General features: G+C 40.1%; 1 protein-coding gene across 2 annotated transcripts in view; it reads right to left on the bottom strand.

The window, feature by feature from the left end:
- The window catches only part of L2HGDH (L-2-hydroxyglutarate dehydrogenase), a 38,863-nt gene that overhangs the window by 19,647 nt on the left and 1,712 nt on the right, over window positions 1–17,504 (bottom strand). The window contains exons 2-6 of one of the 2 annotated variants that reach the window (XM_036437417.2): window positions 16,126–16,241; window positions 15,298–15,449; window positions 8,653–8,784; window positions 1,880–2,042; window positions 22–56 (exon numbers count right to left, since the gene is read on the bottom strand). In XM_036437417.2, coding sequence (XP_036293310.1) covers window positions 22–56; window positions 1,880–2,042; window positions 8,653–8,784; window positions 15,298–15,449; window positions 16,126–16,241 — 598 coding nt within the window. The remainder of the gene's footprint in view (window positions 1–21; window positions 57–1,879; window positions 2,043–8,652; window positions 8,785–15,297; window positions 15,450–16,125; window positions 16,242–17,504) is intronic. The other variant, XM_036437421.2, reaches the window with a different exon arrangement.

Here is a 17,504-nt window from a genome sequence, read left to right as displayed (position 1 = left end):
GTTTTGCTTAAGAATCTTTACCTTTGTATTCCTTATAACAATTGGATATTTCATCCCTAAAAAAAAGGAAAAAGGAATTGGTGAAAGATTTATTTTTAGTAAAAGAAGGCCTACAGGTTTTGAAACATAATAGTAACAAATTTAAATAAGTTTCTTGTCACAACCATGATTACTCTCCACATTTCATCCTGAAGCTTTTACCAAGTAATAAGATTAAACTAATTCATATTTGACAATATATAAAACTCTGGCATGGCCCTAACCAGTTTAGTTCAGTGGATAGAGCGAGGGTCCCAGGTTTGATTCCAGTCAAGGGCATATACTGTGGTTGTGGACACATCCCCAGTATGGGGTGTGCAAGAGGCAGCTGATCAATGTTTCTCTCTCACTGATATTTCTAACTCTCTATCCCTCTTCCTTCAACTCTGTAAAAATCAATAAAATATATTTTTAAAAAACTCTGGCATGTTTAGATTATTTTATATGAATTCATTTCATCTCTGCTTATCAACCTCCCTCCACTTCATGACTAGCATAGGCAGTCCCAGCTTTTTTTCTCTGGCCTACAAATCTAACCAACATGCTATAAAATGCATCATCATAAATCAGTATGTATTTCCCACTGGACTAATGTTATGACACTTGTTGTCCAAATGTTGGTTACTGGATCTCTTAGATTCTAGGTTGTAAAAAGAAGCAAAAGTTTTTAAAGCACAAAAAATTTTCTAATAATAAAGTATTTATAAAATTAGTTTATATCAGATACAAGGGATTTCGAAGTCTTATAACACATAAGTGCAACAGTTAAAGAATATGATCTACTTTTATCTTGAATACATTTGATTATGCTCCCTACCTATAACAATCTTAATTATTTAAGAATTTTGCTCATCATCTTAGAATTTAGTAGGACACTGGGAGGATGATTCATATGGCCCATATCTCCAAAAAGAAAAACCTGTCAAGGAAGAATAAACCCAGCACTACATTTCCCCTCAAATTTCCCCAAAGCAAATTCAAAATTTACAAACCGATTCATTTAGGTGGTTTTTTTTTAATCCCCAAAGCAGGTAGTTCGGAATGGCTAAGACATGTCTTATCCACAGACAATCTGCTTCAGTAAGACTGGGTGATGCTAAAGTCTCCAATTTTAACAAACATCCCCAGGGATTCTGACTCTAACCTACAAGCTAAGGAAGGATTTGAAGGCTAATCTACAATAATAAAAGTGTAATATACTAATTAGACTAGACAGCCGAATGACTTTCTGACGAAGCTGGGGCTGGGGCAGAGGCAGGCCGCCACAGCTGCAAGAGCTAAAGCCCTCGCACGAATTTCATGCATTTAGTCTATACACAAAATCCTAAGCAACTGGTACAGCCAAATGACCAGAACAACTGGTTGACTAGTCGCTATGATGCACACTGACCACCGAAGGCAGATGCTCAATGCAGGAGCTGCCCCCTTGTGTCAATGCGCTCCCACAGCCAACCTCCTGCGGCTGGTCAACCTCCCACAGCCCCTACCGCCCCTACCCCTGGCCCTGATCAGTCCAATTGCCTGCCAGCCAGGCCGAAGGACCCCACCTGTGCACGAATTTGTGCACCAGAACTCCAGTTCTTTACAAACAGCCTTGGCAACTCAGGTTGTAACATCAGTCAGAAGTGTCCGATCAATGCCTAGTTCTATCAACATGAGACTCAATGAAGCCCCAGTTTTCCCACATCCAATATCACCTTCTGTACCTGCCTCCAGCTCCATGCCCTAACTCTAGCCCAGCTCCTGATGGACCTCCCCAAGTACTATCTCAGCCAAAAGCAGTCCCACATTTGTTTAGAAGTCAATACAAGTATTCAAAGAAAAGACAAGGACGGCTTACCATCTTCACTTCTTGAAGGACTTTCTCTAGCCATTTCAATATCTTTTACTTCAAAATTGGTCAAGACAGAGCCACCTGCATCTTGGAAATCCTGGGCAAATGACAAAGCCACCTGACGATAGTCCACAATGCCAGTATATGGGCAATCAATAGCCATTAGACCCTGGGATAGAATTATGAAAAAGTGAAGGCAATACAATTAAAAATCATCAAGAACAGTTTGTTGAATAAATTTTATTTTGTGCTGAAATTTTTTACTGGTTATTTTGATGGGTAACACACATTAGCTTTCTTAAGGGGGAAAAAACAAAACCCTGATAACTTGTAAGAAAAATAAAATAAAAGCTTGCTTCATAGTGCCTGAATTTGAACTTGAGTATACAGGGTGGGGCAAAAGTAGGTTTATAGTTGCTCATATGAAAATGATACGATAATTAAAAATATATACAGAACGAACTGTGTTTCATGTACTCACAGCTGTAAACCTACTTTTGCCTCACCCTGTATGTATATACTAGAGGCCCAGTGCACAAAATTCATGCACGGGTGTCCCTCAGCCAAGCCTGCACCCTTTCACAATCTAGGATCCCTCAGGGGATGTCCAACTGTTGGTTTAGGCTCCATCTCTGCAGGCCAGTCAGACATCCCCCGAGGGATATAGCAGTGTCCCAAGTGACAGGCAGCTAGGAAGAAGCCAGAACTGGGGCCTGCTGCCACGCCACTTATACTCATCCTGGCCTGCTGTGCCCACTGCTGCCACTCAGTAGTACTGCCACGGAGTTGGGAGAGGCTCCCGCCACCACAGCTATGCTCACCAGCTGTGCGCCCGGCTTCTGGCTGAGTGGCACGCCAAGGTTGCACTGACCATCAGGGGGCAGCTCCTGCATTGAGCATCTGCTCCCTGGTGGTCAGTGCACATCACAGCAACTGGTCAATCAGTCATTCTGGTCATTCTGTCACGATGGTCACTTAGGCTTTTATATATATACTAGAGGCCTGGTGCACGAAATTCAGGATACCCCTCCCCCGCAGCCTGCACCCTCTCCAATCTGGGACATCCCTCTCACAATCCAGAACTGCTGGCTCCCAACTGCTCACCTGCCTGCCTTCCTGATTGCCCCTAACTGCTTCTGTCTGCCAGCCTGATCACCCCCTAACCACTCCCCTTCCAGCCTCATTGATGCCTAACTGCTCCCTTGCCAGCCTGTTTGCCTCTAACTTCCCTCCCCTGTAGGCCTGGGTCCCCCGCAACTGCCCTTCCCTGAAGGCTCAGTTGCCCCCAAATTTCCTCCTTTGCCAGCCTGATCCCTCCCAACTGCCATCCCCTGCTGGCCATCTTGTGGTGGCCATCTTGTGTCCACATAGGGGCAGCCATCTTTGACCACATGGGAGCAGCCATCTTGTGTGTTGGAGTGATGGTCAGTTTGCATATTACTCCTTTATTACATAGGATACACACACACACACACACACACACACACACACACACTATGTCCTGATATAAGAAGTAATGCTAACTAAATAAGAACATTTCTATAATCAGAAAATAATTCTCCTTAAAGGAGTTCATTTTGCTAGGCTCTTCCAACTGCTACAATGAGTTTTTCTGTTTTATTCATCCCTCACCCTAATTCATATCTGAGTTGAATTCTGTATCGCTAAACGATTGTTTTTTTTAATTTAATTTTTTCCATCATCATTTATCCCCTCTAGGCTCTCTCCCACCTCCTCTCCCCACTGTTGTCCATATCTATGAGTTCTCTTTTTTTCCCTCAACCCCTCTCCCACCCTGCCCCCTTACACACACCAGAGCTGGCTGCTGGCTCTCTATGAGTCTGTCTCTATTTTGCTTGGTAGTCAGTTCAGTTTGTTCATTAAATTCCACATATGAGTAAAGTCATATGGTACTTGTCTTTCAATTACTGGCTTATTTCACTTATCATAATGTTCTCCAATTAAAGTTTTAAATAAACTCCACTGAGATTTTCTCAGTAGTGGATCATATGTCATACACACTCAGTGAGAACTTGGTATTGTTCATATGTTTGCAGAGCATTGATTTGATTTGCTGCAGACTCTATTTTCAAGACTGCAAATACTGAATGAAGATCACATATGGTTAATTCAAACTTTATCTTCAGGTAATATGAGAAATTAACAGCCTGGGTTGTTCTTCTGGTGGTGGTGGTGGTGGTGGTGGTGGTGGTGTGTGTATGTATGTTTTGCCAAGATATGTTCAAACTCTATAGATAAATTATTTACAAGCATTACTTATTCAATGTTTTGGAATAAATGTATCCTTTTCTAATTCTGAAGAAAAGGATAAAAGTAGAATTTCACACACTAAGTATGGACTACACTTTGAGGAATCCTTAGTAACAGCACCATTTTATCTTGCCTTAATGTGTATGAGAATATTAGTTTTCTCTATCAATCTTCCCAAAGAGGATTGCCTGGTTCCCAGGATAACTAAGACCCAGAAGCTGAGTATGACAGGTAAATGCTGCTGTCTTCTTGTTTGGCCAGCACAGCATTTCACTGTTGTGGTTTTATAATATTTGATATTATCCTTTCTAATAAAGAGGGAATATGCTAATTGAGCCTCACACTGCCACAAATATGGTGGCACCATAGCCAATGAGGAGGAAATATGCGAATTGACTGCCCTGCCCTCAAAGATGGCAGTGCCCACAGCTACAAGATGGCGGCGCCCAGTCCCCTTAGCCCCACCAGGTGGCAGGAGCTTGGCAAGGCCGGGCCCACCCACAGGCAGGCGCAGCTGCTCCATGTGCCTATCTCTGGAATTTCCCAGTCTCCTCAGCCCCCCAGCCGCCCAGGGCTGGCCCAAGGTGCAGGCAAGCCTCAGATGGCAGCTGCCCAGCCACCCAGGACTGCCTGAGGCTCAGGTAACCAAGGCTGCAGTGCCGGCAGTGGCAGCAGCAAAGGTGTGATGGGGCGTCACCTTCCCCTAATTGCCGGGTTGCCTCCCATCCCTAAGGGCTCTCAGACGATGAGAGGGGACAGGCTTGGCTGAGGGATCCCCCTCCAGTGCATGAATTTTAGTTTAAAATATTTTGTTATTGTATTCAGTGCCCCACCCCAATACATTTACCTGCTTATCTGCTGAGAACAAATTCCAGCATGTAATAATTTCAAGAGTTTTGCCAAAAGGTTGGTGAACCTTGGAGAGCTCAACAGGGTTGAGTGAAATGTAGTTTACCTGTTGGAAACGGCTAAAGGGCACTTCCCCCAAACCTGAATAGGATTGTTACTGCCAGACAGCTCAGAGCATTTTACTGCCTCCTGTTGGCCAAACACCTGAACAGCTGTAGGCTATTCCCCAAACTGATAATGCTTCAGTACAAATCCTTTGATATTGTACCCTTTGAAGTATATATTTCCACCTTGCCTTAGGATAAATCCAAGTCTTTGGTCAAGGGAGAGTCTTCAGTTCCTTTTAGCTTCTTCTGACCCCAATGCCTTTTAAAAATACATTTTGTCTTTGGACTCCTTTTCAATCATCTACGTGCAGCCCCTTTCTCCAGAATGCTGAACCCTTTGTAAGGCTGGGAAAAGAACCCCAGCACTTATCCTTCAAAGCTTTTGACTTTGCCACCTACCCCTGACCAATGTTGCCATGTGCCCAGATCATACTAAAGGCTCACAAAACACCCAATAGTCTCTTTTCACGAACTGAAAGCAACATTTGAAAAACTTCACCATTTTCCTGATGTCTGCTTCCAGAATATGAGAGCATTTGCCCAAGTACAGGAAATCATCCCTTTTGTTTTGATAGAGTAGATACACTCAGATTTTATATTTGACTTTATATGGCCTGACAATCCCTAAATTCATCAGTCAATAGCTATAATTCAATTTCAACCTATAAATAATATTTTGGATACAATAATCTTAAAATCTAAATTAGGATAATACCAAGAGTTTAGTCACAAAAACTTCCTTACCTAGCATAAAACTCTGTGACAAGTATAACAGTGGGATAAAAGTGTGCTGTAAAAATGCTCCATATCAAAAGATTTTTGGAATTCCAAATATCTTCATTCATCTTATATTCCTATTACCTAGTACAATGCCTGACACACAGAAGGCACTCAAACATTTACTCAATGGATGAACTTTTGAAGGTTGCTATCTTTAAACATACCAGATAGTTACCCTTTCTAGACATTCTCTAAAAGATCTCCTTTCTTTTCTTTCCCTTTCTATTGTAGTTTTGGCCTTGGCCTTGCCCCTCCTCATGAGATGCTGGTGGGCCCTACCTATATGTGTACGTTGGGGGAAGGTGGAGTGAGTCACGGCTGCCAACCAATCCAGTGCCCTGGCCCAGGATGGGGGTTGGACAGGCTAGCAGTCTGCCAGGAGCTGGGCATGCACTGTCCAGGTTAGCAAGTCAGAACTTGAAATCTTAGGCCACCGCAGGCCAGATGGCTAGAAAAGAACCAGGCAAGCAAAACAGGGAACACTAGGAGGTAGAAGTCAGGAGGAACAGATGACCATGTGGTTGACCAACTAAAGAAAAGGCAGATGGATCTGCACAGCTAAGGTCAGACGCAGCAGTCAGGATCTGCCCAGATGAGAGCTGTTAAGAGCTATCCTCCAAAGTCAAAGTTCATAGAGCCAGTTTAAAATTTTCCAAAATGCCCCCACTAAGAGTACTTAAATCTTTTGCTGAAAGGAATCTGCTCTAAGAAGCCCTTTAGAGCTGCCCTAATATACTTTTCCTTTTGGAGGTCCTAGAAGAAACAGAAGTAACCTTGTATTATGCAAATTTTGCCCATCATTGCTGGCAGCAGTGGTGGGGTTGGGAGAGAAAGGAGGAATTTACTCATGACACCTTTATGAAATAACCAGACTATATTTTCTACTATACTACTACTGCTATATTGCCACCCTAAATAGGCATTGGAAATTACAATGTGGCATTATATAAAGCAGATCACTTCTGCAGAGGCCTCAGAGAAAAGCAGAGCATACCTCTTTCACACGTCACACTATTTAGTCATCTTTCAAGTGCCGGTTTGCCTAAACTCTCTGACTAAACTAAAAGCTTCTGATAAGCATTGTCTGGCAATGAGTTAGAAGCCAGACTCTTTAACACAGGTACCTGGAGTCCAGTTCTTTTTCTTTTTAGTGCTTTTGTTGATTTCAGAGAGAGGAAGGGAGAAGGAGAGAAGACAGAAACATTGATGAGTGAGAACCATTGTTTGGCTGCCTCCTCCATGGCCCCCACTGGGGATAGAGCCTGCAACAAAGGCATGTGCTCTAACCAGGAACCAAACTGTGACATCCCCAACCACTGAGCCACACCAGCAGGCTGGAGTCCAGCTCCTGCACATTGTCCATAAAAGGGTAGGGGAGAAGGAACAGGAGATACAGCCATTCACTGGAACAGCCAGTGGAACTAGGGGGTTGAAGTGACAGTGTCTTAAAGGCTATCAAAGAAAACTGTTATGCAGAGAATTATTATTCATGTCTCTCTCATGAATAAAAGAAAGGTTTTTCCCCTATAGCTTGTTTTGAAGCAAGATACCCTACAACCTACCCTTCACACTCATGCCACCCTTATCTTCCTGAAATACAGCCACTCTCCTCAAAAATTTTCAGTGGCTTCTGTACCTACTATATCAACTTCAAAGTTATCAGCATGAATATCAGGCCCTTTAGGTGGGCCTAATCCTGCCTTTCTAGTCTTACTTTTTGTATTTTCCTACACACCCTGTGATCCAACCACACCTCATCACTCAGTGCTTTCCAAACATGTCATATGGTTTCAGACCTTCTCTTGCATTTGCTTATGTCCTTCAGACCTGGTATTTTTTCATTGGTGTGAGTGAGAAGAGGGGTCCTATGGGAAGTAACCTCACAGGGTGATCTGATCATAAATCCCTAACTCAACCAGTCATGGTAGGTACTCATGTCCCAGGCATATAACCTCTTTAGTACAAAATTTATCTTTGCAACCTGGCTGGTGTGGCTCAGTTGGTCTGAGCATTGTCTCATGCAAAAAAAAGGTCGCTGGTTTGAATCTTGGTCAGGGCACATACCCAAGTTGTGGGTGTGATCCCAGGTCAGGGTGTGTATAAGGCAACTGATCCATTTTTCTCTCTCTCCCTCTCCCTTCCTCTTTCTCAAATCAATAAAAAAAAAAAAAAACACTATTTTTAAAGAGATTTATATTTGCCTTAAGCAAGCCTAGTCCATTGTGTGTGTGCAATTAGGTTAACACACCATAGAAATAAACTGTAACCACCCTCAAGAGAGCACATAATCTTGTTAACTATTCTAATCCCTGCCTTGCTTTCTCTCACCATCCCATAAACTTCCCTCTTTAATTTCAAATGCATAAAAGAAGCTGCAAAACTTATTCTCCAGAGCACCTGAGATCTTGCTCCCTGGCAAATGTCATCAGTTTGGCGCAAATAAGCTTACAAAAATTCTCTACAGCAAGCATGTCAAACTGGTGGCCCATTTATGTAAATGAGGCTTGCAGCCCGCTGGCCGCAAGTTTGACATGCTTGCTCTACAGGTTTGGATGTTTCTTATAATGACTTAGGGAAAGAAGAAATCAAGTGTCCAGAGTTTGTGGCAAAGCCCTCTTGTGTTTGTTACCCCACTGCTTTCGTGACAGGATTATTTGTTTCTATATAATTCCTTCCTCCTATAAATTCACTTTCAGCCTCTATGTGCACAAATCCGAGCCCTAAATGCAAATGTCCCTGTGAGTATGTGTGTGGAGTTAGTGAATCACTTACCCTACAATATGGCTCCTTCTTTTTTATATCCTCCTGCTGGATCAGCTTCAGGCCCTGGACACCATTCTGCAGGCCTCTCTCATACAGGGCCTGAAGTCTGGGAATTTCTTCTTGTTCTACAGCTACTATAAGCTTAAAAAAAATGATAATGTAAATAGAGTTAAACAAATCATCAGCTATGAAAGATAAAGTGACTAGAAAAATCATAAATTGTTACATGACAAATTGGATTGATCTTTTAAAATTGCTTTTTCTTCATGTCTCTACTTCAACATTCCTTCATGACATCATTTTCCTCCTCCACTGGAAAAAGTTCTCTTTAGAAAATTGCATGAGCCCAGCCAGCGTGGCTCAGTGGTTCAGTGTCAATCTATTGATATAAACCAGGAGGTCACAGTTCGATTCCTGGTCAGGGCACATACCCGAGTTGCAGGCTCAATCCCCAGTGGGGGGCATGCAAGAGGCAACGGATCAATGATTCTTTCTCATTATTGATGTTTCTATTTCTCTTTCCTACTTCCTCACCCTCTGAAATCAGTAAAAATATATTTTTTAAAAAAAGTGCATGAAGAATTTTCCTCAAAGTTGAGATGTAATCTCAATTTCCACATCTTGGCCATAATCAATTGTTATCACCTTCACTCCCTCAGTCCCAGAAGGGAGAGAAGCACTCAATTACTTAATCTTTACATTAAAAAACAAACAAAATTTTAAAAATCAGCAACAACAAAACAGAATGGCCTTCTTTTTTCTATAAGAGAATGTAAAATACCAGTTCATCAAGAAAACATTTGGTGCCAAGACCGGTTTGGCTCAATGGATAGAGCATCGGCTTGGGGACTGAAGGGTCCCGGGTTCTATTCTGGTCAAGGGCATGTACCTTGGTTGCGGGCATATCCCCAGTAGGGGGTGTGCAAGAGGCAGCTGATCAATGACTCTCTCTCATCGATGTTTCTAGCTCTCTATCTCTCTCCCTTCTTCTCTGTATAAAATCAATAAAATATATTAAAAAAAAAAAAAAAGAAAACATTTGGTATTCAGTATAATGGGATATCATAAACATAAAACTATCCATTTTATTTCCTATAATAAAGTATATTACAAAGTATTTACTAATGCATCCCATTGCAAAGAAAAAAATAGGTAAATTTATCAACTTTACTCAAGACTCTTTTTCTATTTATTTTTGGGCAAAGTTTCTTCTTAAAATAGTTTCTTCCTTAACAGCTCACAGCAAGGAAGGCACAGATGTATATTCCCAGGTAAATAAGAATTTACAAATTATTATTTCATAGCAATGAGTCAACATTTAATAGAGATAATATTCTTAATCAAGGTGTAAAGGTTATTTAAATCAACAAATAACTAACCTTAAGAACAAAAGTGGAGTCAAAGGACTCTATCCAGAAAATGAAAAGACAAAGCACTGAATGGGAGAAAATATTTGCAAATCATATAGGTGATAAGGGACTAGTATCCAGAGTACTATATAAAGAACTCTTATATCTCAACCATAAAAACTATAAACACAGTTTTACATATTTTTTAACTTCATACTATTGTATGTCGGGACCATTTCCCCATATAATTTTTTTAAATCTTCATAGCATTTTTAATGGTAACAATGAACTTTTATTTTTAAAAATTACATGAAAAAGACTTACAAGGGAATATTACGAATAATTTATGCCAACAAATTAGATAATCTACATTAAGTGGACAAATTCATAGGAAGACACAAGCTTCTGAAACTGATTCAAGAAGAAAATCTGAATAGACCTATAACATGCAAAGAGATTGAATTAATAACTTAAAAACTTCCCACAAAGATCAGGCCCAGGAACTATACTCATGAGTGCTACCACATGTTTTAAAGATTTAATACCAATTCTTCACAAACTCTTCCAACAAAACAAAAAGGAACACTTCCTAACTAATTCAGTGAGGCCAGTATTAGCCAGATACCCAAGCCAGACAAAGATTAAAAAAACAAACAAAACAAAACAAAAACCAAGACTGCAGACAAACATCTCTTGTGAATATTGATATGAGTCCTGACTAGTAAACTGATGCAGCAACATACAGAAAGGATTATATACCCTGACCAAGTGAAATTTACTGCAGGAATGAAAGATCAACTTAACATCCAAAAGTCAATTAATGTAATATATTAATAGAATAAAAGACAAAAACTACATGATTGCTTCAACAGAAGCAGAAAAAGCATTTGAGAAAATCCAACACCCTTTTATGATTAAAACAACAACACAACTCTCAATGAACTAGAAATAGAAAGGAAGTTCCTCAATCTGATAAAGGGCATCTACAAAAAACCCACAACTAGCATCATACTTAATAGTGAAAAGTTAAATGCTTTCTTCTTAAGATCAGGAAATCACAAGGTTGTCCACTTTCATTGCTTTCACTTTTCAACATTGCATTAGAGATTTTACACAAGGAAATTAGGCAAGAAAAAGTATAAAAAGTATCCAAATTGAAAAAGAAGTTAAACTATTTTATTTTCAGATGGTATGATCCTACATATAGAAAATTCTAAGGAATCCACATACCAAAAGAACAAATACCTATTAAACTAATACCAAGGAATAAATTTAACAAAAGAAATGCAAGACCTGCACAATGAAAAATATGTAACTGTTGAAAGAAATATCTAGTTAATGAAAAGACATCTCATGTTCATAAGATTTAATATTGTTAAGATGGCAATACTCTCCAAATTGATCTATAGATTCAATATAATATCTATCAAAATCCCAGCTGCCTTTTTAGAATTACGGACAAACTGACTCTGAAATTCATATGAAAATGCAAGGCACCCATAAACAGCCAAACAATATGTTTTTTAAAAATGTGTTGCTTTTTTAGTTTTAAAATTTATTTCAGAGAGGAAGAGAGAGAGAAACATTGATGAGAGAGAACATCGATCGGCTGCCTCCAGCATGTCCCATACTGAAGATCAAGCTTGCAACCCTGGGCAGTGCCTTGACCAGGAGACGAACCAGTGAACTCCTTGTGCATAGGACAGATGCTCAACCAACTCTGAGCAACAGTTAGCCAAAACAATCTTGAAAAAAGAAGAACAAAGTTGAAGGACTCACACTCCCTGATTACAAAATAAAGAGTTAGGGTAATCAAAATAGTGTGATAGGATATAAAGATAGGCATATATCAATGGAATAGAATTGAGAATCCTAAACATACCCTCTGACATTTATGCATAAGTGAGTTGTGATACAGACAAAAAGCAATGTAGAAAAAATAGTCTTTTCAACAAATGGTGGTAAACAACTGGATCGACACATACAAGACAATAAAGCTGGACCCCTTCCTCACACAGTATACCACAATTAATTAAAAAGTGGCCCTGGTCAGTATGGTTCAGTTGGTTGGACATCATTCAGTGTACAAGAGATTGCTGATTCCTGGTCAGAGCACATGCCTGTGTAGTGGGCTCGATCCCCAGCAGGGGGTGTGCAGAAGGCAACCATCAGATGCTCTGCTATCACATCAATGCTCCTCTTTCCCCCTTCCTCTTTCTAGAGCTAGGGTGTCGAACTCAATCAGAGAAGGGGCCAAAATCTAAAATCCAGCCTAAATCGCGGGCCGAATGGTTTACTGAACAGTCATAAACTGTCATTGTGATGGAAACGCAGCGGAGTGTAGTGATGACAGCGCGGTGCGGGCCACATTGCAAGGCCTGGCGGGACGGATTTGGCCCGCGGGCCTTGTGTTTGACACATGTGTTCTAGAGTGAGGCAGGAATCTTCTGTTGGCAGGGTCTGTGGAAAGGGCGGCCAGCTGGCTGTGAAGGTGTTAATAAGTCCTTGAAGCAACCCAAGAAGCAGGCCAAGAAAATGGGTGAAGATGGTAAGGTATTCAAGCAGAAACAGAAAGAGGGGCAGAAGAAACTCAAGGAGCTAAAAGTGAAGGCTATGGGAAAGAAATACCATACCCGGGGAGATCCCACATTTGGAATTAAGAATTCTGGCAAAAAAAATAAGCTGTTCCTTGTACCTGGGTCAATGGTGATCCTTAATTCCATTTCTGTTTCAACATCTGGATTCTCTGCCATAACATGTGTTACCACTTATAGCTAGAATGAAATGTTGCACTGAAGCCTACATTTAATAATAAACTTTTGTTAAAAAAAAAAAATCGTTCTGTAGTTCCTCTTCTCTTTAGTTCTCAGCCATTCCTACCTCAGCTGGGAAGTCAGAGCAAACCCAGCCTAAAATTCTGCCGAAGTATACTCTACGGTATTTGTTCTATCCCAAATTCTTTAGCACCTGGAATTAAACCAATTCATCTGGGGGAAAAGGAAAGTGATGATAGACCCAAAGGTGAGAGCTAAGGTTATAACAAAACTCTTCAAAGAAAACATGGGAGTAATGTCCAGCCAGTGTGGCTCAGAGGTTGAGTGTCAACTCAGGAACCAAGAGGTCATCAGTTCGATTCCCAGTCAAGGCAATGCCCAGGTTGCGGGCTTGATCCCCAGTAGGGGTGTGTGGGCAGCAGCCGATCAATGTTCCTATCTCATAGATGTTTCTATCTCTCTGTCCCTCTCCCGTCTCTCTCTAAAGTCAATAAAAACATATTTTTAAAAAAACATAGGAGTAATTTTTCATGACCTAAGAATAGGTGACAATTTCTTGGGTATGACACTAAACATACAAACAACAAAAGAAAAAGATAACCTGGACTTCATAAAAATTAAAACTTATGTACTTCAAAGGATACCTTCAAGAAAGTAAAAATCTACAGAATGGGAGAAAAACTTTAGTAATATTTTTTAAATTACTGTTACCATTACTATTATTTTATATTAAAAATAAAAATATCTTAATGTTTTAGCAGTATTTTAGTAAATATCTTGTGGCTAATAAGGGACTGTATCCAGAATATATGAAGGACACTTACAACTCAACAATGAGAAGACAACCCAATTTAAAAAGCAAGCAAAAGATTTTTAAAAATATATTTTTTTTATTGATTTCAGAGAGGAAGGGAGTGAGAGAGGGATAGAAACATCAATGATGAGAGAGAGTCACTGATCAACTGCCTCATGGACACCCCCCAGTGGGGATTGAGCCCGCAACTCAGGCATATGCCTTTGACCAAAATCGAACCATGGACCTTTAAGTCCGCAGGCCGATGCTCTATCCACTGAGCCAAACCAGCCACGGCTGAGCAAAAGATTTGAATAGCATGTTTTCAAAGATAAATGAATAGCCAATAAGCATATGAAAAGATGCTCAATATCATTAATAAATTAGGGAAATGCCAATCACAATCAAAACCACAATGATTTATACCTGTTCAGATTGAGGATAACTAAAATAAAAAAGGCATAATAATAGAAGTTGGTGAGGATGTGGAGATATTAGAATCCTCATTAATTGTTGATAGGAATATAAAATAGTGCAGCGCTTTGGAAAACAGTTTGGCTGCTCCTCAAACGTTAAACATGGAGTTACCTCTAACCCAGTAATTCCATTCCTAGGTCCATGTCCGAGGGAAATGAAAACAAGTTCATACAAAAACCTGTACATAGATTCCATAGCAATGCTATTTATAATAGCCAAAGGGCGGAAACAGCCCAAATGTCCATCAGTGTAAAATGGATAAACAAAATTTGGTATACCTACACAATAAAACATATAAAAAGATTGAAGTATTGATTCGTGCTACAAATGAATGAACCTGAAAAATATATACTAAGTGAAAGAAGCCAGTCACAAAAGACAACATACTGTATGAATTCATTTACATGGAGCGTCCAGAATAGTCAGATCCAGAAAATACATTAGTGGTTGCCAGGGCCTGGGACGAAGCAAAACTAGGAAGTAGGGGGAGTGGGGAATGGCTATTAATGGGCATATGGTTTCTTTTTGGGAAAATGAATATGGTCTAAAATTAGATAATGGTGATAGCTACACCTTCTATGACTTCACTACAAACTAAATTGTGTATTTTATTTTATTTTTAAAAAAACATTTTATTGATTTTTTACAGAGAGGAAGGGACAGGGATAGAGAGTTAGAAACATCGATGAGAGAGAAACATCAATCAGCTGCCTCCTGCACACCCCCCACTGGGGATGTGCCCGCAACCAAGGTACATGCCCTTGATCAGAATCAAACCTGGGACCCTTGAGTCCGCAGGCCAACGCTCTATCCACTGAGCCAAACCGGTTTCAGCTAAATTGTATATTTTAAAAGGGTGAATTGTGTGGTATATAAATTATGTCATAAAGCTGTTACTTTAAAAATTACATGGAATGTCCTGGCTGGTGTGGCTCAGTTGGTTGGAGCCTCATCCCGTACCCGTTTCAGGTCCCATCCCGGTCGGGGTTCATAAGGAAAGCAACCGATCAATGTTTCTCTCTCCACATCAATGTTTCTCTCTCCCTCTCCTTTCTTCTCTCTATAAAGTCATTAAAAACCTACCAAATTTTTTTAATTACATGGAGTTAGTTACACCATCTTTTAAAAAAGTTATTCTCTAATATTAGATTCTGCAAATTACTTGATATAAAGAAAGAAAATCCAGGGTTTAAAAAAAATTCAACATTAAACATCAGTAAGAAAATGTTAAGTTATAAATAAGTCGAGTAAAATACCATACCTTGCCAACCTGCTTGTAAGAAATTCCCTTTTGGTTACAGTACTCATAGATGAGGGCTGCACCCTGTACACATAATTTAGCTTTTAGAGATTCCGGTTTATAATAAATTCCACTATGTATGACACCACTGTTATGTCCAGTCTGGTGAATAGCTACCAAACAAGAGAAATAGGATAAGAGAAAAATAAATGACATACAAAACCTAAGAAGTGGGGGAACAAACATTTGAAGCTATCAGAGACCACATTATTTAAAATTCTTACAGCCAGAGTACTGGTAAATTTTCCTACCGCCATCTTTGTTGCCTGTGCCACATCCCTCCAGCCCACCTTTGTAGTTACAACTTTGGTGCACAAACTCACCTCTCACTTCCAGCATACAACTTTAAGGGACCATTATAGTTCCCTGCACTCTGCCCCAGGACCTTGTCTAATGTGGGGAAAGAGTACTCAACATTCCTAGAGGCAGTCCTCAACCAATAGGGACAGGAGCTGGTGGATAAATGACCATGGTGCTGGGAAATGTTTATGGAGCTCCTCAGAGGTCCCAGTAGAATCAAACTCACAGCAGCACCTTCAAGAAGGTACCCTCCTGTGGCTCTCCCTCCTTCCCTGTTTACTGTCCCTACCCCCTCACTCCTGTCTCCTAGAGAACCTCTCAAATTACTTACACCCAAGTCCTAGTCCCAGACTCTACTTTAGGGAGAACTCAAACTAGCATAGTACTAACATCGACACTCAGCATTACAGATGCAGAATTGACAAAATAAGAGGGTGTTCTGGATAAGCCTGAAGAGCAACACTGATAACATACATAAGCCATACATACCTAATTCCTTCTCCTTTTCCAGAACACCAATGGAAAGTGCTGGATGCCGCAGGATGAGTGCTCTGGCAGAGGCGAGCCCCACAATTCCGCCACCGATAACGACTACATCAAATGAGCTTCAAGAGAAAGTCACTTTAAAAATAATGCACGTTTACAGTAGACCTCATCAAACTTCACATGCAACACTGTTGTCATCTATGGATAATTAATTAAACTATTAATTTATAGTTGTTAAAAGCAAATATGTATTGGTTTTTGTGCTATTTGGCTTCATACTCAAGAAGATACCCTTAAAAGTTACCAGCATTGCTGGTCAGTAGAATAACCAGCTACACCCGGCAGGCAGGGTGGCTAGTTGATCAAGATGCTCTAAATCTCCACAGTACTCTGCCTGGGCCAGCTACAGGTGTTAAGCATCACACTCTTCTCTACCATCTATTCTTCTAAAATTCAAGTGCAGTATTCTTGAGGATTAGCTAACACATTAAGTCTTCAACACCTTGATATGCAACAATTTATAATCTTTTCTGTTAAAAAGAAAACAGCTAATAGGTTCAGAACCACAAGTTCAGCCACGTCAAACCCTGATTATACAACCATTCTAAAAACTAGAAAGGCCTTGTAAAGTCTAACTGCAATGAGGATGTAAAAGATTCCCTTTAGCACTGACCTTATGGTAAACAAATCTAAGTTTTAAAGGAATATTGACACTCTTGCTTCTCCCCTCCCCACCCCCATTTGATCCCCTTTGTATTATATTATTTTGATGCAAAAGATATGAACAAACATATCACCAAAGAGGACAGATATACAGGTGGCAAATAAGAACATGAAAATATGTTCAATTCTGCCGAGACCGGTTTGGCTCAATGGATAGAGTGTCGGCTTGGGGACTGAAGGGTCCCGGGTTCGATTCCGGTCAAGGGCATGTACCTTGGTTGCGGGCATATCCCCAGTAGGGGATGTGCAAGAGGCAGCTGATTGATGAATCTCTCTCATCGATGTTTCTAACTCTCTATCTCTCTCCATTCCTCTCTGTACAAAATCAATAAAATATATATTTAAAAAAAAAAAAAAAAAAAAAATATGTTCAATTCCATTACTCATTAGGGAAATGCAAATTAAAACTACAATGATATATCAGTACACTCATATCAAAATGGCTAAAAAAAACACACGATAATACCAAATGCTGGTGAGGATGATGAAGAACTGGATCCCTCACATATTACTGTAAGGAATGTAATATTAACAGTCACTCTGAAAAAAGAATATGGCAGTTTCTTAAAAAACTAAACATGTACTTACTGTAGGTCTTAGTGTCTGCCTTTAACCCAGAGAAAGAAAAAATTTGCTCATACAAAGATTGCACATAAATG

The sequence above is a fragment of the Pipistrellus kuhlii genome, unplaced genomic scaffold (assembly GCF_014108245.1).
Source record: "Pipistrellus kuhlii isolate mPipKuh1 unplaced genomic scaffold, mPipKuh1.p scaffold_m20_p_1, whole genome shotgun sequence".
Lineage (NCBI taxonomy): Eukaryota > Metazoa > Chordata > Mammalia > Chiroptera > Vespertilionidae > Pipistrellus > Pipistrellus kuhlii.
Note: the sequence above shows the minus strand (reverse complement) of the source record. Positions and strands in the feature narration are given on the sequence as shown.